Raw genomic sequence first — 26,265 nt, forward strand, 5'->3', positions numbered from 1 at the left:
AAGTACTTTCGGAAAAAACCTTTCCCTACCTCACACCATAAACAAAAATTCAAAATGGATCAATATCCTAAATATGGCATAAACACCATAAAACTCTTAGAAGAAAACCTAGGGAGTATAGCTTCAAGACCATGGATTTGGCAATGTATTCTCAGATATGACATGAAAAGCACAGCAACAGAAGAAAAAAATGGACTTCATCAAAATTAAAAACCTCTATCCATTCAAGGAAATTATCAAGAAAGCGAAAAGACAATCTATAAACGGGAAAAAATATCTGCAAATCACGTATCTGGTAAGGGTCTAGTGTCCAGACTAAGAACTCTTATAACTCAGTAACAAAAAGACAAACTATTTAATGGGTAAAGGACGTGAAAGGCATTCCTCCCTAAGATATTTAAATGGACAATAAGCACCTGAAAAAATGCAACATCATTTGCATTAGGGAAATGCAAATCAAAACTACAACAAAGTATTACTTTACATCCACTAGGATTGCTATAGTCAAAAAAGAGAAAATACTAAGTGTTGGTGAAGTTGTATACTGCTAGTGGTAATGTGACATGGTTCAACTACGGTGGAAAACAGTTTAGTGATTCTTCAGAAAGTTTAATACAGAACTACCATCTGACCCATCAATTCCACTCCTAGGCACATATGAAAAAGCATTGAAACCAGTACTCAAACAAATACACGTACACATATGTTCACAGCAGCACTATTCACAATAGCCAAATGGTGGAAACAGCCCAAATGTCCATTAATGGATGAACAAAAATAAACTGTGGCACATTAACACAATGGAATATTATTCAGCCATAAAAGGAATGAAGTATTGAGACATAAGAACCTTGAAACCACTGTGCTAAGTGAAAGAACTCAGCTGTATGAAGCCACATTGTATGATTCTACTTACATGACATATTCAGAATAAGTCAATCCATAGAGACAGAACACAAGTTGACAGCTAGGGGGAGGGCAGTACGGGGAGTCACTTTTTAATGGACAGGGGTTTCCTGGTGAGGATGATAAATGTTTTGGAACTAGATAAAAAGTGGTGGCTGCACAACACTGTCAAGGTACTAAAGGCCACTGAATTATTCCCTTTAAAATGGCTGTATCATGTCAACTTCATCACAATAACAAAAATATAGGCCGGACACGGTGGCTCACGACTGTAATCCCAGCACTTTGAGACACCTAGGCGGCCAGATCACCTGAGGTCAGGAGTTGAAGACCAGCCTGGCAACATGACAAAACCCCATCTCTACTAAAAATACAAAAATTAGCCAGGCATGGTGGCAGGTGCCTGTAAATCACAGCTACTAGGGAGGCTGAGGCACAAGAATTGCTTGAACCCAGGAGATGGAGGTTGCGGTGAGCTGAGACTGCGCAACTGCACTCTAGCCTGGGTGACAGAATGTGCAACACCCACCCCCACAACCATCCCCAACAAAAATCACCACCACCCTTACAACTATGCCAAAACAAAGAAAACTTATAATTGAATTACGTTCTATCTTCCTTTATAATGAAAGTTAAATTGCTTTTCATAATTTACGGTAAAGTGTTAGGATTCCCTAAAGTATGCTCAAAAAGATGGGAAAAGGAGACAATGGAAAACTTAGCTCCTGTCACAAAGTAATCATGACTTCCACATTTTCAATTAGCTTTTTTAAATGATAGAAGTGGTGAGAACCAAGGGTGTCAAAGTGAGAAGACACAACTCTAAATAGGCCAGTCATAACCGACTCCTTAAAAATCTGGGTAACTTCCTGAGATATAATGAAACAAAGCTGTTGTAACAAATTGTTAATTATTCAGTTATCATTAGTAAAGCATTAGCAAATAGTGGGAAATATTTTAATGCCTTTTCTCGTAATAAGTCATGAAATTGGTAATTTGAAGAGGTTTAATCCTCTTGAATTAATAGTTAACATTAAAGAAAAAAAACTTGTGACAGGAAACACAATGGAAATTCCTTATTAATTTCTATTATGTAAGGCTGTGTTAACCAATTAAAAAAAAAGATAAGGTTGCAAACATACCAGTCAAATTCTTAGTTTGGGCCACTTCCATAATCTGGGCTCTTATCTTCAAGATCATTCAAAGCCAAAGGTATTTCTTTAGCTTCTATGTCCTGACTCTTTTTATTTTTTAATCTATCTTTTGAGGATCTAGTTTTTAAAAATTCCCAAACTCAGAAGATCATTGAAGAAACGCTTCTGGATAGGGTAATATCTCCCAACTCATGTTTCTGCCTCTAACATGCCACTCCAACCCACACTAGCACTCACCACACTGCTATCACTATACTCACATCCATCTCACCCCCAAGTAAAAATCATTCAACATCTCCCTAATGCAGTCAGAATAAAATCCAATTCATTAGCATAGCATTCCAGAACTTTTAGAATTTAAAGCTACCTCTCCAACCTCATGACAAATTGTTTACAATTCTAAAGCATGTCATGCCTTTTCTCTTGTTCCTGTGCCCTTGAGCTTTGTGTTCATATTTCTTGGGTAAAATGCCCTTGCTCAAAATTCTTGACCTGAGTAACTCAGCTCAGGTGTTTCTGATTTCCCCAAACACTTAAAAGAAAACCACCATTATAAAAAAAAAAATTCGGCCGGGCACAGTGGCTCATGTCTGTAATCCCAATACTTTGGGAGGCCGAGGTGGGCAGACCACCTGAGGTCAGGAGTTCGTGACCAGCCTGGCCAAACATGGTGAAACACCGTCTCTACTAAAAATACAAAAAATTAGCCAGGGGGCAGGGCACGGTGGCTCACGCCTGTAATCCCAGCACTTTGGGAGGCCGAGGCAGGAGGATCACGAGGTCAGGAGATCAAGACCATACGACCTAACATGTTGAAACCCTGTCTCTATTAAAAATACAAAAAAATTAGCCAGGCGTGGTGGCAGACGCCTGTGGTCCCAGCTACTTGGGAGGTTGAGAAGGAGAATGGCATGAACCTGGGAGGCGGAGGTTGCAGTGAGCCAAGATTATGCCACTGTACTCCAACCTGGGGGATACAACAAGGCTCCGTCTCACAATTAAAAGAAAAAAAAAAGTAGCCAGCAGGGTGGCAGGCACCTGTAATCTAAGCTACTGGCAGGAGAAATCGTTTGAACTCGGGAGGCAGAGGTTGCAGTGAGCCAAGACTGTGCCATTGCACTCCAGCCTGGGCAACAGAGCCAGACTCTGTCTCAAAAAAAAAAAAAAAAAAAAGAATTCTATGTTTTAATTCTCTGATTATTCTTTCTTTCCTTTCTTTTTTTTTTTGGAGATAGGGTCTTGCTCTGTCAGCCAGCTGTAATGTGGTAGTGCAATCATAGCTCCCTGCAGCCTTGACTTCCTGGGCTCAAGCAACTCTCCCACTTCAGCCACCCAGGTAGCTGGGACTACAGGCTCACGCCACCACCTGGTTATTTCTTTTTCTTTTTTCTTTTTTTTTTTTTTTCAGTAGGGATGAGTCTTGCTGTGCTGCCTAGGATCATCTTGAGCTCCTGGCCTCAAGCAATCCTCCCACCACAGCCTCCCAAACTGCTGGGTTTACAGGCATGACCCATGGCCTCCTTCCTTCAATGATGCTGATTTCTTCGGTTCAGAAATTATGTATCACAATCTACATGGGGCTGCATAACCTTTATACATAAAAATGTTTGTGAACTGAATGGTAAAAACTAGAAATAAAATCTACTACAACTATAATGTAGACAACCTATAAATTTCTTATAACGAGACTTGCTTTATAACTAACTTGTCACCTTGTTTTGACTAAACAAAGATAGTGGATAAATCTGCTACCATGCCTATCTCTCTCAAAACCAAACTGACACTTACGTTTAAGGAGCTAAGTATCTCTAAAGATAATAAATAAAAAGCACCGTCAAAAAGGTTAAATAATAGCGCCTGCTTGCTTTTCAGAGCTAATTTCATCCAAATGAAGGCATTTATAAGAATTACCAAAGGTGAAGGAACCTGAAATACTAATGTACTGTATGCAATTTTTTTTATGTTAAAATGTAAGAAATTTTCACTTACCTGAACTACTTATAATTGGTTCTAAAGTACTACTAGAACCAGGAAGTTCTGCTGTTTTTGCAACAGGCACACTAAATGTAAATCCAATCTGTAAAGAGAAAGAATATCCTTATACTTAGTTTTCAATAAGTATCAAATATAGAGCTTTTCTTTCCCCCGAGACGGAGTCTTACTCTGTCGCCCAGGCTGGAGTGCAGTGGCGCAATCCTGGCTCACTGCAACCTCTGCCTCCCGGGTTCACGCCATTCTCCTGCCTCAGCCTCCCAAGCAGCTGGGACTACAGGAGCTCGCCACCACACTTGGCTAATTTTTTGTATTTTTAGTAGAGATGGGGTTTCACCGTGTTAGCCAGGATGGTCTTGATCTACTGACCTTGTGATCCACCCGCCTCGGCCTCCCAAAGTGCTGGGATTACAGGCGTGAGCAACCACGCCTGGCCCAAATATAGAGGTTATTTTTATCCCAAGTCAAAAACATACTTTCACCTATTTTAAGATACAGTTTATAATATTTCACTATCTCTAAAAGTGAGATTCTTATATTGAATGGCAATGTCACAGTTTAACAGGCAGCATTTTAAATTTCTCAGGCACTTTTTCTTTCAAAACAGTATATAAAATAATGATGGTGTGTTCCTAATGCCCAGTTCCAATTTCTGAATGCCATTTTCTTTCTTTTTTTTTTTTTTTTTTGTTTTGAGGTGGAGTTTCACTCTTGTTGCCCGAGCTGGAGTGCAATGGCACAATCTCGGCTTACTGCAACCTCTACCTCCCAGGTTCAAACAATTCTCCTGTCTCAGCCTCCTGAGTAGTTGGGATTATAGGCGTGCACCACCATGCCTGGCTAATTCTGTATTTTCTTTTTTTTTTTTTTTTTTTTTTAGTAGAGACGAGGTTCCACTATGTTGGTCAGGCTGGTCTCGAACTCTTGACCTCAAGTGATCCACCTGCCTCGGCCTCCCAAAGTGCTGGGATTACAGGCATGAGCCACCTGCCCGGCCTCAAATGCCATTTTCTAATAAAAAGTATGACACTTCTGGGACAGCTGATGGATTTCCGCATATGGCAAGGAAACTACATTTGATCTGTAACATCTACTTGTGTCAGAAGACAAGGACACAGTCAAAACTAGAAAATGACATATTAAAATAATATAAACATGCCAAATCTGGGGCAATTTGAATATTAAACTACGTGTTATTCTTACTCCAAATATTCACTTTTCAATCATGAAAGAAAAAAATGCCCAGAACTTTTCTAGATTAAAGGTAAATCAAGACACACGTTTTAACTAAATGCAGTATCATGTAGTTGATTAGGTCCTAGTCTTTAATTGGCTCTAGGACAGAAATAAAACAGCAATTAAAGGACAGTCTGGGGATAATGGGGAAATCTAAATATGGACCATGTCGTTATTATATCATGTCAAATTTCTTGGGTATGATAGCTGTATTGTGGGGATGCAAAGGAATGTCCTTTTTCTTAAGGGACACATGGAGAAGAATTAAGGAAATCCAGATGTTTGCATTTTAACTTTCAAATGGTACAGAAGAAAATGAATATGCATACATATGTACATTATGTAGTGAAGAATATACGATTGTTCAAAAGTTTTTTACACAGAGTATTTTTTAAGTTGGAAGAAAAATAACAGTGTTTCTCACCACCAATGGCATCTTAGATTTGATAAAAACATAACATGGCTTTGAAATCAGTAAATATATACCATTCCTTGCTTGTTACTTACAGATGATGGAGGTAGTACATCTGCCTCAGTAGATTTTACGATTGGAGATGAAAATTTAAACATGGGACTGCCAGTGCTGCTTGGAGAGGTCATTTGTACCTGGTTTTCCAAATTATTAAGAAATGATACAAAAAGAGCTTTTTAGAAAAATAAAGTGACAATAAAAGACATTAAGCAAACTGATTATTCCAAAGACACTAAGTATTTTTTTCCTTTTAAATTTAAAAATCTCACTTTAAGTTCTGAAAAACACAGAACTGTAAGTGTTATAAAATCTGGCTTCCTTTAAGGAGTACACACAATCTTAGAGGTGGATATTTGTATAAAAAAGTAAAGTAACATCTATAAGAATATGTTCAGAAGAAGTGAAAGCAAGAAAGCAAGCATTAAAATTTCAGGAGCAGGCCAGGCACAGTGCCTCACACCTGTGATCCCAGCACTTTGGGAAGCCATGACAGAGGGAACTGCTTGAACCCAAGATTTCAAGACCAGCCTGGGTAACACAGCAAGACCTCACCTATAAAAATATTTTTTGGCCAGGAGTGGTGGCTCACGCTTGTAATCCTAGCACTTTGGGAGGCCAAGGCAGGCAGATCACCTGAAGTCAGGAGTTCAAGATCAGCCTAATCAACATGGTGAAACCCTGTCTCTACTAAAAACACAAAAATTAGCCAGTCATGGTGGTAGGCACCTGTAATCCCAGCTACTCAGGAGGCTGAGGCAGGATAATCGCTTGAACCCAGGAGGTGGAGGCTGCAGTGAGCCAAGATCGTGCCACTGCACTCCAGCCTGGGTGACAGGGCGAGACTCAAGCTGAAAAAATAAATAAATATTCTTAAAACATTTTTTTTTAATTAGCTGGGTGTGGTGGTGTACACCTGTAGTCCCAGCTACTCAGAAGGCTGAGGTGGGAGGATCACTTGAGCCCAGGAGATGGAAGCTGCAATGAGCTGTGATTGCACCACTGCTCTCTAGCCTCGGCAATACAGCGAGACACCATTTCAAAAAAAAAAAATTCAGGAGCACATTAAAAGATGTTAAGCCTAGCTGAGAGGTAAAAACAATGAAACACTGAGTGCACTCCTACCCAAAAAGTATCTTACTGGAAACATTATTTGGAAACAAATTTACAAGAATCTCCTTCTCTATGGTATTGCATAAGAGTTGAGGAACACTCCATTATGATGTATCCAAGATATTTGTACATTTTTTTAAAAAAGCAAAACAGCATTTCCATTTCTCTGTTTACTATGTTATTAATTTCCATAATGAAAATTAAACACTGTTTATAGTATAGGTTTTTTTTAAATAAAGAATTAAGAAAGAACAAATGTCACCTGTTATTTATATAATGGTTTTGTACCTTGTTTGTTAATGATTGAGACGAATTGATGGGTGATGGAGAGGAAGCTGTGATCTCAGGGGAACTAAAATTAAAGGTAGGCAGTGAAGAACTGGTGATCGGTAGAGAGATTTTCGGTAATACTGGAACTTCCATTTCCTAAAACATAACATGTTGTATGATATATTTCATCTTTTACATCATTCTTTTATCTCTACTTATTTTCAGCATGAAAGTATACAGGAAGAAGATGGTACCATATAGTGTTAACACTGTGGGTTCTTCAATCAGAAAAACTAAACAAGATTTTTAATCCCAGCTGTGCCACCAACCAGCCATTTGACTTTGGGAACCTAACTGCCTTCTGTACCAATTTCCTAATTGGCAAAACTGTGGGAAAAAAATAGTAATTCTTACAATATACTACAGTTGTTGTACTAATATGAAACATAAAGTTATATATCGTAGCCTACCTTATCCATGGTTTCAATTTCCAGTTTCCCTGACCCATAGTCAACCATGATCCAAAGATATTATATACAATAAGATATTGAGAGAAAAAGAGACTACATTCATATAACCTTTATTACATTATAGTGTTATAATTGTTCCATTTTATTGTTGTTGTTCATCTCTGACTGTGCCTACTTATAAATTAAACTTCATCATAGATATGTATGTATAAGAAAAAACACAGTATATACAGGGTTCAATACTATCTGCAGTTTCAGGTATGCCCTGGGATTCTTGGAACATATCCCTTGCAGATAAGGGGGTGAGGGGGAGCACTATATGGTCTTGGCAAGTGAAACAAGCATTTAGTAACCGTCAGTACTGAGGAGTCTGGAGAGCCACTTTGATTTTTAACCCAACTGAACAAAGAGCACCCTAAGTCTCCAATGATCCCCAGATTAAGAACAAACAAAACGAGTTCCACTTCTGCTAAAGGCAGAGTAGCTTCTACCTGATAAATGTTTAGATATATAATTATAAACTCTGGAAAAAATTATAAAGAAACAATCATCTGAAGGCACGAGAGCAACCAAAAGCAAGAAGAAACTGGAAGGGAGAGGACACTTGGAAGATGGGAAGGGCACTGAGTGACCTTCCTGTTCTCTTCATGAGTTGCTGCCACTGAATACCTGAAGTTCTGAGAGAAAACAGCAAACCTGTCAACTGAACAATCAGCCAGAAAAGGAGGTGAGATGCAGAAATGAAGAGCCACAGAAAAGGAACCTCAAAGTCTACATATAAGCCACCCAAATCTCTAGTGGACCCGTAAACTACACAGCTGTGAGGCAGGCTCCAAGCTGCCAAATAAAACTAAAAACTTTCAGCTGCTGCCTACCACAGGGGAGGCAGAATGAGTTCAGAGAAGTCCGTTGCCAGCTAAAATAATCTGAATACTTCAAATGGATGCAGTTTATTGTAAATAAATCACACCTCAATAAAACTGATCCAAAAGCCCAAAGCAAAATAAAGACACTTCCAGATAAAACTAAGAATCTACTTCTATAAAACCTGCTCTACAAGTTCTTCAGGCTGAAAGGAAATGTTACCAAATGGAAATTCAGATTTCAGAAAGACATGAGGAATATGTAAGCAAACAAAAATTTTTCTCTTAATTTCCTTAAAATATATTTAACTATATAAAGCAAAAAGTACACATTGAATTTACAGCTTCTCCAGATGTAATACAAGTAAGTACAGCATAAATGCCAGGGAAGACAGGTAGTAAATCTAACTACACAGCTGCAATCTTGTTAATTTTTACAGGATGTGGTATGAAAGTAACATAAAGCAATCTGAAAAACATTATGGAAGACACAGAAATCCCAAGGGAACCACTAAATAATGCAAAACAGGGAGAGTTAAAAATCTAACAAATTAATTAAAATGACTTGTAACCCTAGCACTCTGGGAGGCCGAGGCAGGACAGCTTGAGGCCTAGAGTTCAAGACCAGTCTGGGCAACACAGCGAGACCCCGTCTCTATAAAAACCAAACAAACAAAAAACTAGCCAGGTGCAGTGGCATGCCTGTAGTCCCAGTACCTGGGAGGCTGAGGTGGGAGAATGGCCTGAGTCCAGGAGTTCGAGGCTGTAGTGGGCCATGACTGTGCCACTGCACTCCATCCTGGGTGACAGCAAGAACCCATCTCAAAAAACAAAAACAAAACCAATAAAAACAGAATTCTAATAATAAATATTAAATAATTAAATAATAAATATCCCCTTAACCCCCAAATGGCAGCTTTCAAAAGGAACAACAGAAAACAGTGGATGAATGATAGCCTTCATTCCAACCATATCAAAAATTATATTAACTATAAATGGATTTGGTGTTCCAATTAAAAGACAGAAAATGGACAGAAAGGCAAAACTCAGTTATATGCTGTTTACCTGAGGCCTACTTTAAATATAAATATGGACAGGCTCAAAGTATATGAATGGAAAAAGATATGCCCCGAAACTACTAAGCATAAGAAGGCTTATTCCAGTAAGAGTGGCTGTATTAATACCAAAGTAGATTTCAAGACAAAAAATATTTCCAAAAGTTTTTTTTTTAAAAGGACACTTAATAATATTAAAAGGACAAATCACTATGGAGCCACAGAATAAATGTAAAGTGTATGCTCTCATGAGGGCCTCAAAATATATGAAACAAAAATTGAGGTTAGGCATGGTAGCGCATGCCTGTAATCTCAGCACTTTGAGAGGCCAAGATGGGATGATCGCTTGAGCGCAGGAGCTTGAGATCAGCCTGGGCAATATGGTGAAACCTTGTCTCTACAAATAATTTTAAAAATTGGCGAGGTATGATGGCACATGCCTGTGGTCCCAGCTACTTGAGAGGCTCAGGTGGCCATGCCACTGCACTCCAGCCTGGGTAACAGAGTGACATCTCATCTCAAAAATAAATAAATAAATAAATAAATAACCAAGGGGGTAAGACAAATTCACCAAATAAAAGTTGGCAATTTTAACCCCCATCTCTCAATAATTTAACAGGCTAACCATACCCTCCCTCCCCATGAAAAATGAATAAGAACAAAGATCTAATACTATCAGCTTACTTCTATAGATCACTATACCCAACAACTACAGAATATATTTTCTTTAAGAATTATCAAGCAGACCATACACTGAACTATAAACAAGTCTCAATACATTTCAAAACACTGAAGTCATAATCTCAATCTTTTTCTAATCACAATGAAATTAAATTAGAAATCAATACCCTCCCTCCCAAATATTTGGAAATTCAATACATTTCTAAATAATCCATGGGTCAAATACAAAAATCAAAAGAAATCAGAAAAACTATAAAGCAAAATTACAACACTTCTAGAAGCAAGCACAGGAAACTATCTTTGTAGCCTGGGGATAGGCAAAATTTTCTTAGGACACAAAGAATAAAAACATTAGAAAAAAAAATCCAGTCTTCATAAAATTTAGAACATCTGCCAATCAAAAGATATCATTAAGAAAATGAATAGGCAAGCAAGACTGGGAAAAAAATATTTGTTAAGAAATGTATCTGACAAAGTACCTAGGTCCAGAATTTATATAAAGACCTCCCAAAACTCAGTAAGAAGACAACTGGCTGGGCATGGTGGCTCATGGCCTGTAATCCCAGCACTTTGGGGAGCCAAGGTAGGTGGATCACCTAAGGTCAGGAGTTCGAGACCAGCCTGACCAACATGGTGAAACCCATCTCTACTAAAAATACAAAAAAAAAATTAGCTGGGCGTGGTGGCGCACACCTGTAATCCCAGCTACTAGGGAGACAGGTAGGAGAATCACTTGAACCCATGAGGCGGAGGCTGCAGTGAGCTGAAACCACGCCATTGCACTCCAGCCTAGCACTTTGGTAGGCCAAGGCGGGTGGACTGCCTGAGCTCAGGAGTTTGAGACTAGCCTGGGCAACATGGTGAAACCCTGTCTCTAATGAAATATAAAAAATTAGCCGGGCATGGCAGTGTCCGCCTGTAATCCCAGCTACTTGGGAGGCTGACACGGGAGAGTTGCTTGAACCTGGGAGGCGGAGGCTGCAGTGAGCCAAGATCGTGCCACTGCACTCCAGCCTGGGCAACAGAGCGAGACTCCATCTCAAAAAAAGAACTGAACAGACACCTCACAAAAAAAGATACACAAATGGCCAATGAGCACATAAAAAAGAACACAATATTATTAGTCATCAAGGAAATGCAAATTAAAATTACAATGAGATACCACCACACACAAACCAGAATGACTAAAATTTAAAAGATGACTATCAACTATTGGTAAGGATACAAACTAAATAAAATGTTCATACACTGCTGAGAGGGATATAAAATGGCACACTTTAGAAAACAGTATGACGGCTCCTTAGAAAGTTAAACATACAACTTAGCACCTCTTCTTCCAGGTATTTACCCCAGAGAAATAAATTTATTTACAAAAAAGACCTGAACAAGAATGTTCCCAGTAGCTTTACTCACAATAGCCAGGGACAAAAGGATACGTAGTGAGTAACTATATGACGTTGCAGAACAAGTGAAACCAATACATGGTGGAAAAAATGAGAACAGTGATTGCCTCTGGGGTAGGAGGTGACGGCAACTGACTGAGAAGGAGGACAACTGAAATTTCTAGGATGATAGAAATATTCAATCTCTTGATAGGGGCTTGCATAACACAGATGTAAGCATTTGTCAAATTTATTAAATGGCACACCTAAGAATTTAACATTTCACTATATGTCAATTTTGCTATGTTATAAAAAGAACAACAAATATTTAACTCTACTTCATTCTATGTATGCTGACGTATTTGGGGGCAAAGTGTACTAATGTCTTCAACTATCTTTAAAATGCACCAAAAAAAAAAAAAAAAAAAAAGATGGACAGGTAAATTTTTCTTTTTTGATAAAGCAAATGTAACACAAAATGTTGGATGTTGGAATCTAACTGCTACTGTGTGTATCCACTGCACAGTTCTTTGAACATTTCATGTTTGAAATTTGTCATAATCAACTGAGGGAGGAGGAGCAAACAAAAGATGCATCTGGCTATTTTTGTAGGGAAGCTTCTCTTCTCTGTCCAACCTCCAGCATAGAACCCTAAAAACATCAACTATATAATCTACTCTCTCATGCCAATTCCTTAAGGCACACACTTGTCCACAGTGGTTCCTTATATTACTGACCTTGAAACAATTTGGTTTTTTTTTTTTTTTGAGACGGAGTTTCGATCTTGTTGCCCAGGCCGGAGTGCAGTGGTGCGATCTTGGCTCACTGCAACCTCCACCTTCTGGTTTCAACCAATTCTCCTGCCTCAGCCTCCCAAGTATCTGGGACGACAGGCGCCTGCCACTACGCCCGGCTAATTTTTGTATTTTTAGTACAGACAGGGTTTCACCATGTTGGCCAGGCTGGTCTCGAATTCCTGACCTCGTGATCCGCCCACCTCAGCCTCCAAAAGTGCTGGGATTACAGGCGTGAACCACCGCACCCAGCCGATCTTGAACCAATTCTATCATTTGATTTCTACTCCCCCAAATTTTGACTTAGTAGAGCATGTGGGTCCCACTAATCTAAGAGGAAAAAAAAGCCAAGAATTCTGCTAACTTGATGCTTAGAGACATCTCAAGTAGAACACACATTTCACAATTCACTATCTAATACCTTTGTAATATCCTTACATGGGTTATCTCATATGAGGTAGACACTATTGTTACATATGAAGAAACTAAGGCAGGGAGATATATGGCATAATACCATACAGCTACTAAGTGGCAGAAATCTTACAGACATGAACACAATGTTTATTCTTATTTCCATTTTACAGATAAAAAAACTGAGGAGGTACACAAGAGGTTAATTTGACCAAGGTCACCCAGCTAGTAAGTGGCAGGATTGTACAAGACAAGAGCAAGCAATTAAGTCTCTCCAAACTCAAGTCTTCTTATATACTGCTACATGTTTTTTATCAATGAGCTTTTTAACAACACACACAAAAAAACTCATGGATTGGTAGGACAGTAAAAGCAAAGGGCCAATATATTTAATGATTACAATCCTTGCACATTTTAGAATCTAGGATAAGGTGAAAGGTAAAAGATCATTCCAAATGGGTAACTTTACATATAGAGTTCTATTAACCTGAATTTAATGGATCAGAATACATCCATTCCTGCTAAATAGCAACACTATCTGAAATCAGTTAGCATAATGTGTTTACATTTCATTAAAACTAAATCTCTTCCATTTGACTCTTCCAAAGGCCCATGAAAATGCCGCCCCCACAAAAATAATTTAATCTTATTATTACTTTTTATTTTTTTTAGGCAACGTCTCAATGTGTCAACCAGGCAGGAGTGCAGTGATGTGATCTCAGCTCCCCACAACCTTCCCCTCCCAGGTTCAAGCGATTCTTCTGCCTCAGCTTCCTGAGTAGCTGGGATTACACGTGCCCGCCATCACACCCGGCTAATTTTTGTATTTTTAGTAGAGACGGGGTTTCACCATGTTGGCCAGGCTGGTCTTGAACTCCTGACCTCAGGTGATCTGCTGGCCTCAGCCTTCCCAAAGTGCTGGGATTACAGGTGTGAGCCACCATGACCAGCCAATCTTTTAATTTTTTACTGAAAATTCCCACTAATTATAACTGAACGAAGAAACAATTTGTGGTCTGAACATATCTGACATCTGATACAAACAAGCAGCACTGCATTCAAAATAACTATAAAATTGTGTATCCAAACCTATTCTATATAGATGTAAAACACAAGGTGGGGCTGGGCACAGTGGTTCACCCCTGCAATCCCAGCCCTTTGGGAGGCCAAGGTGGGTGGATCTCTTGAGGTCAGGAGTTTGAGACCAGCCTGGCCAACATGGTGAAACCCCATCTCTACTAACAATACAAAATTTAGCTGGGCATGGTGGTGTACGCTTGTAATCCCAGCTACTCAGGAGGCTGAGGCAGGAGAATTGCTTGAACTCAGGAGGTGGAGGTTGCAGTGAGCCGAGATTGCGCCACTGCACTCCACGCTGGGAGACAGAGCAAGACTCTGTCAAATAAATAAATAAACAAACAAACAAACCACAAGGTGGGCAGAAAGTTTGGGGCCAACATCACATTAGTACCTCTTTCCTCAGAAATGTGGACATTATAACTTCAGGGTGGAATAGAGCCAGTGATGGGAAGGACTAGGTGAAGAATCCTGTGATGCAAAATTGGCAGTTGGCCAGAATGAAGAGAAGGGGCCCAAAGAGGGGAGGAGGTGATACAGACATGAGTGAAGAGGAGTTTTTTTTTGTTTTGTTTTGTTTTGTTTTAAAGACAGAATCTCCCCAGCTGGGGTGATCCTCCCACTTCAGCCTCCCTGGTAGCTGGGACCACAGGCGCTAACCACCATGCCTGGTTAATTTTTGTTATTTTTTTGTACACATGGGGTTTTGCCATGTTGCTCAGGCTAATCTCAAATTCCTGGGCTCAAGCGATCCTCCCAACTTAGCTGGCACCAGGTTTTTGAAGAAAGGAAAGCTTTACTTAGATAACCAACAAGGAAGACAGGAGTCCAGCTCAAATCTGTCTCCCCGCAAATTGGCCTTAAGGTAGTATGTTTATTAGGAAAGGTTTAGAGGGTAGATTCTGGGGAAGGAAAGAGGAGGTCTGAAAAGTCCTTGGGCGTGCACAGTTGTCTCTTCATGCCTCTTTATGGGCCACATGTGCAAATTCTGGGGCAGTTAGAATGAAACGTGGAAATCTGGACTGTGATGTCAGCAAGCTCAGTCTGCACAGACTCTAGTTGGTCATATTAGTTCCAGCCAACTTCAGTCAGTTTTTTTATCTTACAAGTGTAGAGGGCTTTAGCAAGCTGTTTCTTATCTGCCATCTTGTAAGTTCAAGAATACCTGTTAGCCACTGATTTCTTTAATTCTTTGGAGCATGGCTTCACCTTCAGCTTCAGTTTTTAATGATAAAAGTTCTGAGATCTTAGGCTGAAGCTCAGGTTGATTATCTATAGCTTACTAAGTTTTGGCTGTCTTGCAGATACATGTTTGGTGTGACTTTGCTGTACTGAACAGTTTATTAATATTAATAATATTTTGCTCTTATTTGTCCGGTATACTAACAATTATTTTCTGGCTGGGCACAGTGACTCACACCTGTAATCCCAGCACTTTGGGAAGCAAGGCCGGTGGGGATCACTTAAGGCCAGGAGTTCAAGACCAGCCTGGACAACATGGCAAAACCCCGTCTCTACTAAAATAAAAAAAATAAAAAAAAAAAATAGCCAGCCTTGGTGGTGCATGCCTGTAATCCCAGCTACTTGGAAGGCTGACACATGAGAATCACTTGAACTCAGGAGGTGGAGGTTGCCGTGAGCCAAGATCGTGCACTCCAGCCTGGGCGACAAATGGAGTGAGACCCTGTCTCAAAAAAAAAAAAACCAAAACAAAACCTGGTGCCATGGTATTGGCTTCTGTGCTCATCAGGCAGTAAGGGAAATGAGCAATATCTACACAATGCATCATCTGGCAAATAAAGCCAAGCTGTATTTTCCTCATACAGACATAAACTTCACAAAACATGCTACAGATTTTACCAGGAAATGTAAAAACTTGTCAAAAAAACAAACTCATGCTATATGAATCAGATATTAGGTTGGTGCAAATGTAATTGGAGTTTTGCACTGTAACAATTTGCCACTTGATAATTGGAATACATTCTTAAATGTGGTTACATTATACATCATTTTAATGCAAATTTCTTGCTTTATGTTTTTTAGCTGATGACTTACTACTTTCTGTTTATTTTATATTATTTTAGACTGTGGAAATGATGTTAGACAAAAGGCAAGTTCAAGCGATTTTCTTATTCGAGTTCAAAATGGGTTGTAAAGCAGCAAAGACAACTCGCCAACATCAACAACACATTTAGCCCAGAACTGCTAATGAGCATACAGTGCAGTGGTGGTTCAAGAAGTTTTGCAAAGGAGGCTGGGCATGATGGCTCACGCCTATAATCCCAGCACTTTGGGAGGCTGAGGCAGGCAGATCACTTGTCAGAAGTTCAAGACCAGCCTGGTCAAAATGGTAAAACCCTGTCTCTGCTAAAAATACAAAAAATTAGCTGGGCCTGTGGCACATGCCTGTAAACACAGTTACTCGGGAGGCTGAGGCACGAAAATAGCTTGAACCCAAAAGGCAGAGGCTGCAGTGAGCTGAGATCATACTACTGCACTCCAGCCTGGGCCACAGAGCAAGACTGTCTCAAAACAGAAACAAAACAAAACAAAACACCCAAAGAAGCACACAATAACAACAAAAAACAAAGTCTGCAAGGGAGACGAGAGCCTTGAAGATGAGAAGCGTAATGGCCAGCCACTGGAAGTTGACAATGACCAGTCACTGGAAGTTGACAAGGACCAATTGAGAGCAATCATCAAAGCTGATCCTCTTAAACTACACAAGAAGTTGCCAAAGAACTCAACGTTAGCCATTCTATGGTCATTCGCCATTTGAAGAAAATTGGAAAGGTGAAAAAGCTCAATAAGTGGGTGTCTCACGAGCTGAGTGAAAATTAAATAAATTGTTTTGAAGTGTCGGCTTCTCCTATTCTACGCAACAACAAACCATTTCTCAGATTGAGACATGGGACAAAAAGTGGGTTTTATACGATAACCGGTGACAACCAGCTCAGTGGTTGAACCAAGAAGAAGCTTCAAAGCACCTTCCAAAGCCAAACTTGCACCCAAAAAAAAGGCCATGGTCACTGTCTGGTGGTCTGCTGCCAGTCCAATCCACTACAGCTTTCAGAATCCCAGCGAAACCACTACATCTGAGAAGTCTGCTCAGCAAATCAATGAGATGCACCAAAAACTGCAATGTCTGCAGCTGGCATTGGTCAACAGAAAGGGCCTACTTCTTCTCCACAACAACACCCGATGGCACACTGCACAACCAACGCTTCAAAAGTTGAAGGAATTGGGCTACAAAGTTTTGCCTCATCCGCCATATTCACCTGACCTCTCGCCAACTATCACTTCTTCAAGCATCTCAAAAACTTTTTGCAGGGAAAACACTTCCACAACAGCGGGATGCAGAAAATGCTTTCCAAGAGCTTGTCGAATCCCAAAGCACAGATTTTTGTGCTATCGGAATAAGCAAACTTATTTCTCGTTGGCAAAAATGTGTTGATTGTAATGGTTCCTGTTTTGTTTCAATAAAGATGTGTTTGAGCCTAGTTACAATGATTTAAAATTCATGGTCCAAAACCCCAATTACTTTTGTACCAACCTAATAAATTCCTTATTTACACAAGGTAAGACAGCCCATTTCTTTTGTTTTTGTTTTGTTTTTGAGACAAAGTCTCGCTCTGTTGCCAGGCTGGAGTACAGTGGTGCAATCTTGGCTCACTGCAACCTCCACCTCCGGGGTTCAAGTGATTCTCCTGCCTCAGCCTCCCGAGTAGCTGGGACTACACGCATGCGCTATCACACCCAGCTAATTTTTGTATTTTTAGTAAAGACGGGGTTTCATCATGTTGGCCAGGATGGTCTCAATCTCTTGACCTCGTGATCCGCCCGCCTTGACCTCCCAAAGTGCTGGGATTACAGGCATGAGCCACCATGCCCAGCCGTCAACCCATTTCTTAAATATAATTAATAGAGCTTTAATGACAAAAGAAAATTGGTTTGCTACAAAGCCTACAAAATTTATATACTGTTTGTATGATCAATGGCATTCAAGATATTTCCTTTCCAGATAATGATATACAGTAATACATTCCCTCCCTTCACAACACTCTAGTAGAGTGAGAAACAGAGACTAAAGGAAAGACAGAGCCTCCAGACCAGCAATAGAGCCAAGTCTACTAACATAATCCCAAATCTCATTACAAGTCAATTTTTATGGCAGAAAGTGAAAATTGCCAAGGAGGTCATAATTCTGGTGAGCTATAGTACTGCTAACTAGGAAAAGCAGAGATAAAAAGAAAGCAAGGCATCACACTCCAAGCCTGCAGAGCAAAATACCAATAGGCATGAAGAAATCTAAGACATCCAACAACTTCAACCAAAACATGATTTTGTTTCTGTCAACATAAATAGAAAAAGCATGTTTAAAAAGCTAAAAATATACTCCTAAAACTCATGGGTCAATGAGGGAGTCACTGGTGAAATTTTAATTAGAAACAAATGACAAATGCAAGGACTATGTATCAAAACTCAAATGGCTAAGCTAGGCTGAAATGCATTTGTAATACAGCTAAAATGAGACTTGCATTCAACTTAAAGTAGTTAGAAAAAAGAGCAATATATAGACAGCAAGGTTAATGTAACCAATCTTAAATCTGTCCCTATCTTTTCCAAACATTTATGGTCAGAATACATAGAGAACTCTTTCTAATAATAAATTATATACACATATACATACATATTTCTTAATATACATATAAGAAATTATATATATATATATATATATATATATCCCCACAGGAAATAACCCCATAGGAAAAAAATGCATCAAGAGAAAACTCAAATGTCCAAAAAACACACAAAAGGATGCCCCAAGATCTATCTATTGTCATATGGTGGAAATGTTGAACTGCAAAACTATCTTGAAGAGAAAACATGGCAATATCTAATACAGCAGAAGATGTGGATCATCCCCTATAATCTAACAATTCCATTCCTAGATAAATACTCTAGAGAAAATACTGCACGTGTGCAGACAGAAAAGCACATATTCACTTTAATGTGTATTAGAAATCTACCAAAATGTATTCTGATGGCAGAATGGATTATGGTAAATCTTCAAACTGGATAAATATATAAGCAGTGAAATTAAAAAACTTACAGTTACCTTTCACAATACCACATCAAAAATGGAGAAACAGGCAAGCAAGAAGAAGACAGGCAGGGCACGGTGGCTCACGCCTGTAATCCCAGCACTTTGCGAGGCCGAGGCAGGTGGATCACTTGACATCAGGAGTTCGACCCAGCCTGGCCAACATGGTGAAACCCCATCTCTACTAAAAATACAAAAATTAGCCAGGTGTGGTGGCAAATGCCTATAGTCCCAGCTACTTGCGTGGCTGAGGCACAGCAATCGCTTGAACCCAGGAGGCAGAGGTTGCAGAGCCGAGATTGCGCCACTGCACTCCAGCCTGAGCGACAGAGCAAGACTATATCTTAAAAAAAGAAGAATACATATAGTATTAATCCTATTTATGAACTTATTTACGTATGTTTTACAAACAGACAAAACTATACTGTAATACCAAGGGTCAAATAATTTCAACTGCAATTCCCTTATTTGAAAAAGTATGGGTAGTTTTGTTTTGTTCTATGATACCCATGAAATTTAAGGTACTAGATTAGGTTTTCAGCATACATTTTGAAAGAACTGATTCAATGGCAGATTAATTTTGCTCTGGGTCTCTTTGAACCCCACCCCTACAGGTCTCCCCTTACCACCACCACACCAATGCTTTTTAAATAAACCTCAAGAGTATACGAGTATACAACCCTACCTCCTCCTCCAGAGGTTTAGAAGCCACAAAGCGTGTTCTTTCTCGTCTCATCTTGCCACCTCCACCACCTACTCCAGAAGATAAACCATTGGCTGCAGGCAAACTGAAATTTGGATATGAAAAGCCACTGGCAAATAAAAAGAAAATTAAAACAATTGATATATTATTGTGGTCCATAACTTGTTAACTAGAACTGCTAACAAGTAAAAAAATAAACATACAGCCGAACGTGATTCTAAAATCTTAGATTTCTTTATACAAAGTTTCTGTTCTTTGATTTTAATCTTCAAAAAGGTACATAAGGTACATGTAAATCAAATACAGACCTTACAAGTTAAATATAAAGAAATATAGCTGTATAAGAAATGACAGTACCTTTCTCGTTGTTCTCTATTTTGTCCGGGTGTCATATTTTTTTCATATCCAGTCTGCAGGGGAAATACACACATATTTACATTTGCTTATTTGTTGTAATTTCCTTAGTACCACCTTGCTTCCTATTAATTTTAACATTTAGAATCAGGAATTTGATGGCTTTTTACTTAATGAATCCTGAAATTTGAAATTACACCCTGCCTTCTGAATGGTAACCAAGAGTTACAGTGAGATTATATATAAAAAATGTCAGTGAGAACAACCATTTTAACAAAATGGTAGTATATAGACAATACACTCACTAACCTAACCACAAAATTACTTTTACTTATCCCTCTTTTTGTCCTGTTAATTGTGCAACCAAATATACAAAGATACTCTATTTGAAATAGCTCCCTACAACTTAAAGAATTAATATTTCCACTGAAAGGAATCAAGGCTTCTTGGAAAAATGACTGATTACAAGACTGGGGCAGGAAATGCATGTGATGAGCCTGAATTATCTTATAATATCAAAAACCAATTAAGTACTCAAAAAGAAACAGGCAAGAATCATCAATAATGTTAACACTAGTGACTGAAAAGAATATAATTGGGAAGTTTCCTTCCAACAAGATACTTATTCATTACGAAAGGTAAAATAGTAATTTTATAGTAGAGAATCCTCACAGACACCACTTTATGTAATAACCACACTGCCAGGAATGGGACAAACTGGTAGCCTGTGCCTTCTGAACAGTGAGAACAGCTCAGCACACTCCCTCAATGGTCTTCACTGCCAAAAGTACGTAACTGAAATCTAATCATGAGGAAACATCAGACAATCATAAAACTGCAGAACATTCTACAAAATAACTGGCTTCTATACTTCAAAATTATCAATATTGTGAAACACAAAACAACAAGAACAAAAAACAAAAGGAACTGTTCTAGACTAAAGGAGATGAAGAGACATGACAACTAAATGCAAGACATGATGTTAGAATTTTTTCTTTTGGGCCAAGTGACAACATGTAAATAGAATCTGTAGATTACAGTGTTGTGCCAATGTTAAGTTTCTGGGTTTGACCACTGCTATGCATTATATAAGGGAACTCCTTGTTTATAAGAACACAGAGAAAAAGATAGAGCAAATGTAGTAAAATGTGAAGTTCATGAAATTTTTCTTGCAAATCTGTAAAAGTCCAGTATTATGCTAAAAAAAAAAAAAATGCACATGCACACACACACACACACACACACACATATATATATATTTTGAGTCAGGGTCTTACTCTCTCACCCAAGCTGGAGTGCAGTGGTGCTATCATAGTTCACTTTAGCCTCGAACTCCTGGGCTCTCACCTGATCCTCCTACCGCAGCCTCCTGCCTTGCTAGGATTACAGACACGCACCACCACATCTGGCTAATTGTTTTATTTCTTCTAGAGACAAGGTCTCGCTATGGTGCCTGGGCTAGTCTTGAACTCCTGGCCTCAAGTGATCCTTCTGCCTAAGCCTCTCAAAGCACTGGGATTACAGGCATGAGCGACCATGATCACCCTATGTTCAAAATATTTTTCAAAATTTTAATGTTAACTTAAAAGTATGGAGGGAGATAAAGCAAATACGACAAAATGTTAATGACTGGTGAATCAACATAAGGAAGTACATGGCAAATCACTGTACTAATCTTTCTAAGTTTCAAGGTTTTCAATAAATTGAGTTGTTAGAAATGAGATAAAATATAAGTAAAGGCATAAACAATAAGGTGTTAAGTAAACAAAATAAACACAAGTTAAATGACACAAAAAACCAGACAAACCCAGATTATGGGACATTTTATAAGACAACTGGCCTGGTCTCTTCAAACCTATGATCCAGCAATTCTATTTCTAGGTATAAACCCAAGAGAAATAAAAACATGTCCCCCCCCCCCCCCACACACAAAAAACACTTATACATAAATGTTGACAGGAGCATTATTCATTACAGCCAAAAAGTAAAAACAACCCCAATGTCCTTCAACTGATTAATGGATAAAACAAAATCTAGTATATCCATACAATGAAATATCTACAAAATCTAGTATATCCTTACAATGAAATATTATTCAGCCATAAAAAGGGAAAAAATGAAGTACTGATACATACTACAACGTGAATGAACCTTGAAAACATTATGCTAAGTGGCTACTGACGGGTATGGGTATGAGATTTTCAAAGGGTGGGAGAGATGGTAATACAAATGTTCTAAAATTTACCACTATGATGGCTTAACAGTTGAACAACTCACAGACACCACTTTATTTATAAAGTGTTTTCCAAACATGCTAAAACCACTGAATTGAAAACTTTAAATAAGAGAATTGTACGATATGTGAATTATCTCAAGAAACAGAAACCAAGGTGGCCAGGGTGAGGGTTTGAGGTCTGGAAAAACAAAACCAAAAGCAGTATCTGAACCTTGCTCGAGTCCTGGTTCAAAAAAGCAATTATGAAAAACATTTCAATATGAACTGGATATTAGGTAATTTTAAGGAATCAGAATTAATTTTCTTAGATGGGATAATACAGGACAAAGTACTTAGGAGATGCATATCAAAGTACTTAGGGTTCAAAAGATAATGTCTGAAATTTATTTTCAGATAGTTCAACACCACCACACAAAAGAAACAGATAAAGCAAATCCAGCAAAATTATTTAACCTAAACAATGAGTATATGCTAGAGTTTACTAGTCAACACTAACTTAAGATCTGACCAAGGTAGTGGCCAGGCGCGGTGGCTCACATCTGTAATCTCAGTACTTTGGGAGGCCAAGGCAGGTGGGTCACTTGAGGTCAGGAGTTCGAGACCAGCCTGGCCAACATAGTGAAACCCTGTCTCTACTAAAAATACAAAACTTAGCTGGGTGAGGTGGCACATGCCTGTAGTCCCAGCTACTCGCGGGGCTGAAGCAGGAGAATCACTTGAACCCGGGAGGCAGAGGTTGCAGTGAGCTGAGAACATGCCATTGCACTCCACCCCTGGCGACAAAGTGAGACTCCGTCTCAAAGAAAAAAAAAAAAAAAAAGATTTGATCAAGGTGACAGCGATTTTAAAAGCATACCAATTCATAATCATCACTAATTCACAACCTTTATGCATTATACAGTTGCTAGAATACACTGGTAGTTATATTTTACATTATTTAGTCTTACTTATTCTAATCAATATTCAAAGACTGGTAGAAATATACATATACTCACACTGTACTTTTTATCTATTCTTTGATTAGTCTTCCTGAATTCACCAGAAGGAGTCAGAGATGGTTTAAAATAAACACTTCGATTTGTTGCTATGGAAACTGGCTTTGGGGTCATAAGTCTCTGAACAGGAGGATACTGAGAATCCACCTTACAGGTAAACAGAAATCAAAGACATTTATTTTCATATAAATCAATGATTCATATCTAAATTTTGACAACAGCTAATGTGACCTAAAGACCATGAGTATTTCCTAGAGAAATATACAGTAGATACAAACAAATAAGAGGAAAAACTGATAATAATGGAACCTAAGGTATGTATCTATTCATATACATATGTACATAAATATACACACATATAATTCTAAAATGGCTTCATGGATACACTATATTTCATTCCAGACTTAATGACTTTTCACACACATGTATGCATACAAAATGGAACTATATTCAAAACAGCACTACAGATCAAAGCTTTTACAGAGTTGTTTTTTTTTTTAAGAGACGGACTCCTGCTCTGTCATCCAGACCACGGCTCACTGTAGGTGAGACCTGGGTGATCCTCCCACCACAGCCTCCTGTGTAGACAGGCGTGCACCACCACAGCTGGCTAATTTTTTTGGTATTTTTTTGTAGAGACAGGGTCTCGCCATGTTGCTTAGGCTGGTCTCGAACTCCTGGGCTCAAGCAATCTGCCTGCCTCAACCTCCCAAAGTGCTGAGATTACAGACATGAGGCACCTCGCCTGGCTTTTTTTTTTTTAATGGAGACTAGGTCTTGCTGTGTTGCCCAGGCTGATCTCAAACTTCTGGGCTCAAGCAATCCTTCCGCCTCAGCCTCTCAAAGAGTGCTGGGATTACAGGCATGAACCACTGCGCCTGGCCCAGAGTGAATTTTAAATGCATGAACTAAAATGTACTTCTGTCACATTTTCCCTGAATTACTGTCCATAATTTTTGAGCTGCAAATAAGGTATTTTAAAACTAGCTATGGGCCAGGCGTGGTGGCTCATGCCTGTAATCCCAGCAATGTGGGAAGCTGAGGCAAGTGGATCATTTGAGGTCAGGAGTTCGAGACCAGCCTGGCCAACATGGTGAAAACGTCTCTACTAAAAATGTAAAAATTAGCCAGGCGTGGTGGCATGCGCCTGTAATCCTGGCTATTCAGGAGGCTGAGGCAGGAGAATCATTTGAACCCAGAGGCAGAGCTTTCATTGGGCTGAGATTGTGCTACCGCACTCCAGCCTGGAAGACAGAGCAAGAGTCAGTCTCCCAAAACAAACAAAAAAACTAGCTATGAAAATATTTTAACTCCCAAAAATGTGACCAAATCCCTCTCCAAGTTATTTCCCCCATTGTTATTTAAATACCAAACCAAACAAAAAATCTTACAATGTAAGCCTAAATGGTAAATCACTGTTAAGACTTCCAAACTGTAAAACGAACTCAATTTATTATATAAGTACACCAAGTGTTTTGTTAACAACAGTCCTCTGCTAAACTGAAACATAGTAAGAATCCTGTTGGTATAAAACCACTGTAAAGCCAAAAGCTTCTAACTCTGTCCGAAGACTGTAATCCTATGAATAAGGTCCTTTCATTCAGCAGCAGCTGTGAACAACACTGGTTTCCAGGGCAAAGCCTCTGTATGGTTACTAACTCTTCCCTAAAACCTCTTCACAAATGTGACCTTACATACAACTCAATAAGAGAGTCTATTTTGTAGACTGTTCTGATAACATCTGTGAAACATGAGCTATGATACCGTATTCTGGCTTTTTATTTCTTAGCACCCATTAATAAACTTTTATGGATACGATACTCAACCATTAGTAAAACTGTTATTGATAAGAACTTACATTACATTATGACATAATTTTAAAATTTCACCTCTTATTATAAAATAACCTGATATAAATGAGGGGTTGAGAAAAGCTAGTAGCTTAAATTAATCCCACCATAGAAACTACTACTAGATTCCTTCTTGCCTAATTACAAATGTCTAGGTAATTCTAAAAATTGAGAAGCAACACTCTTCCAATAAGAAGTTCAATATTAGCTTTCTTTGCATCAGAATTTCATTACAGATAATAATTTATCAATATCTTAGTCATTGCAATTAATTCATAAAATTATAATTTAAATAATTACTTTTGAGGAACTTGGTAAGAAATGATTTCCAAAGAAAAATCCAGGCCAGGCATGGTGGCTCACGCCTGTAATCCCAGCACTTTGGGAGGCCAAGGCAGGAGGATCACGAGGTCAAGAGATCAAGACTACCCTGGCTAATACAGTGAAACCCCATCTCTACTAAAAATACAAAAAATCGGCCAGGCATGGTGACAGGCACCTGTGGTCCCAGCTACCTGGGAGGCTGAGGCAGGAGAATTGCTTGAGCCCTGGAGGTGGAGGTTGCAGTGAGCCGAGACTACGCCACTGCACACTCCAGCCTGGGTGACAGAGCGAGACGCTGCCTCAAAAAGAAAAGAAAGAAAAATCCAACAGTCTGCTTTCCCTGAAGGATGCTTAACCAGCTATAAATAAACTAACAAAAGATACCTCTTTAACCCAAACTATCAAACACTGTATTTTTTTCCCACAGTAACCTCCAAAGTTAATTTTAAGCAAACAAGATATATTAAAAGGGCAGCAAGATATAATGATCAACTTTATCAGTTCCACTATCTTGAAACAGTATTTTGTTTGGCTGATGAGAGATCTGCCTAATTGAAATTCTACTACACACAATAGATTTCACAAAATTTTGGTTAATGAGGAAAGTATACAGATGATGATGTGCAATGAGGACTTTCGTTTACTGAACTTTTTTTTTTTTTTTTTTTTGAGATAGAGTCTCACTTTGTCTCCCAGGCTGGAGTGCAGTGGCGTGACCTCGGCTCGCTGCACCCTCCGCCTCCCGGGTTCAAGTGATTCTCCTGCCTCAGCCTCCGGAGCAGCTGAGATTACAGGTGCGCACCACCACACCTGGCTAATTTTTTTT

At 39.0% G+C, this 26,265-nt stretch overlaps 1 protein-coding gene across 6 annotated transcripts in view; it reads right to left on the reverse strand.

Annotated features, from left to right (window-relative positions):
• NUP153 (nucleoporin 153) overlaps nucleotides 1–26,265 on the reverse strand; it is a 102,640-nt gene that overhangs the window by 26,854 nt on the left and 49,521 nt on the right. For all 6 annotated transcript variants that reach the window (XM_063665844.1, XM_063665842.1, XM_054490479.2 and 3 more), the window contains 6 exons: nucleotides 23,266–23,412; nucleotides 20,038–20,090; nucleotides 19,663–19,789; nucleotides 7,159–7,296; nucleotides 5,796–5,894; nucleotides 4,050–4,137 (listed from right to left, as the gene is read on the reverse strand). In XM_063665844.1, the coding sequence (XP_063521914.1) occupies nucleotides 4,050–4,137; nucleotides 5,796–5,894; nucleotides 7,159–7,296; nucleotides 19,663–19,789; nucleotides 20,038–20,090; nucleotides 23,266–23,412 (652 nt within the window). The remainder of the gene's footprint in view (nucleotides 1–4,049; nucleotides 4,138–5,795; nucleotides 5,895–7,158; nucleotides 7,297–19,662; nucleotides 19,790–20,037; nucleotides 20,091–23,265; nucleotides 23,413–26,265) is intronic.

This window comes from Pongo pygmaeus, chromosome 5, assembly GCF_028885625.2.
Source record: "Pongo pygmaeus isolate AG05252 chromosome 5, NHGRI_mPonPyg2-v2.0_pri, whole genome shotgun sequence".
Lineage (NCBI taxonomy): Eukaryota > Metazoa > Chordata > Mammalia > Primates > Hominidae > Pongo > Pongo pygmaeus.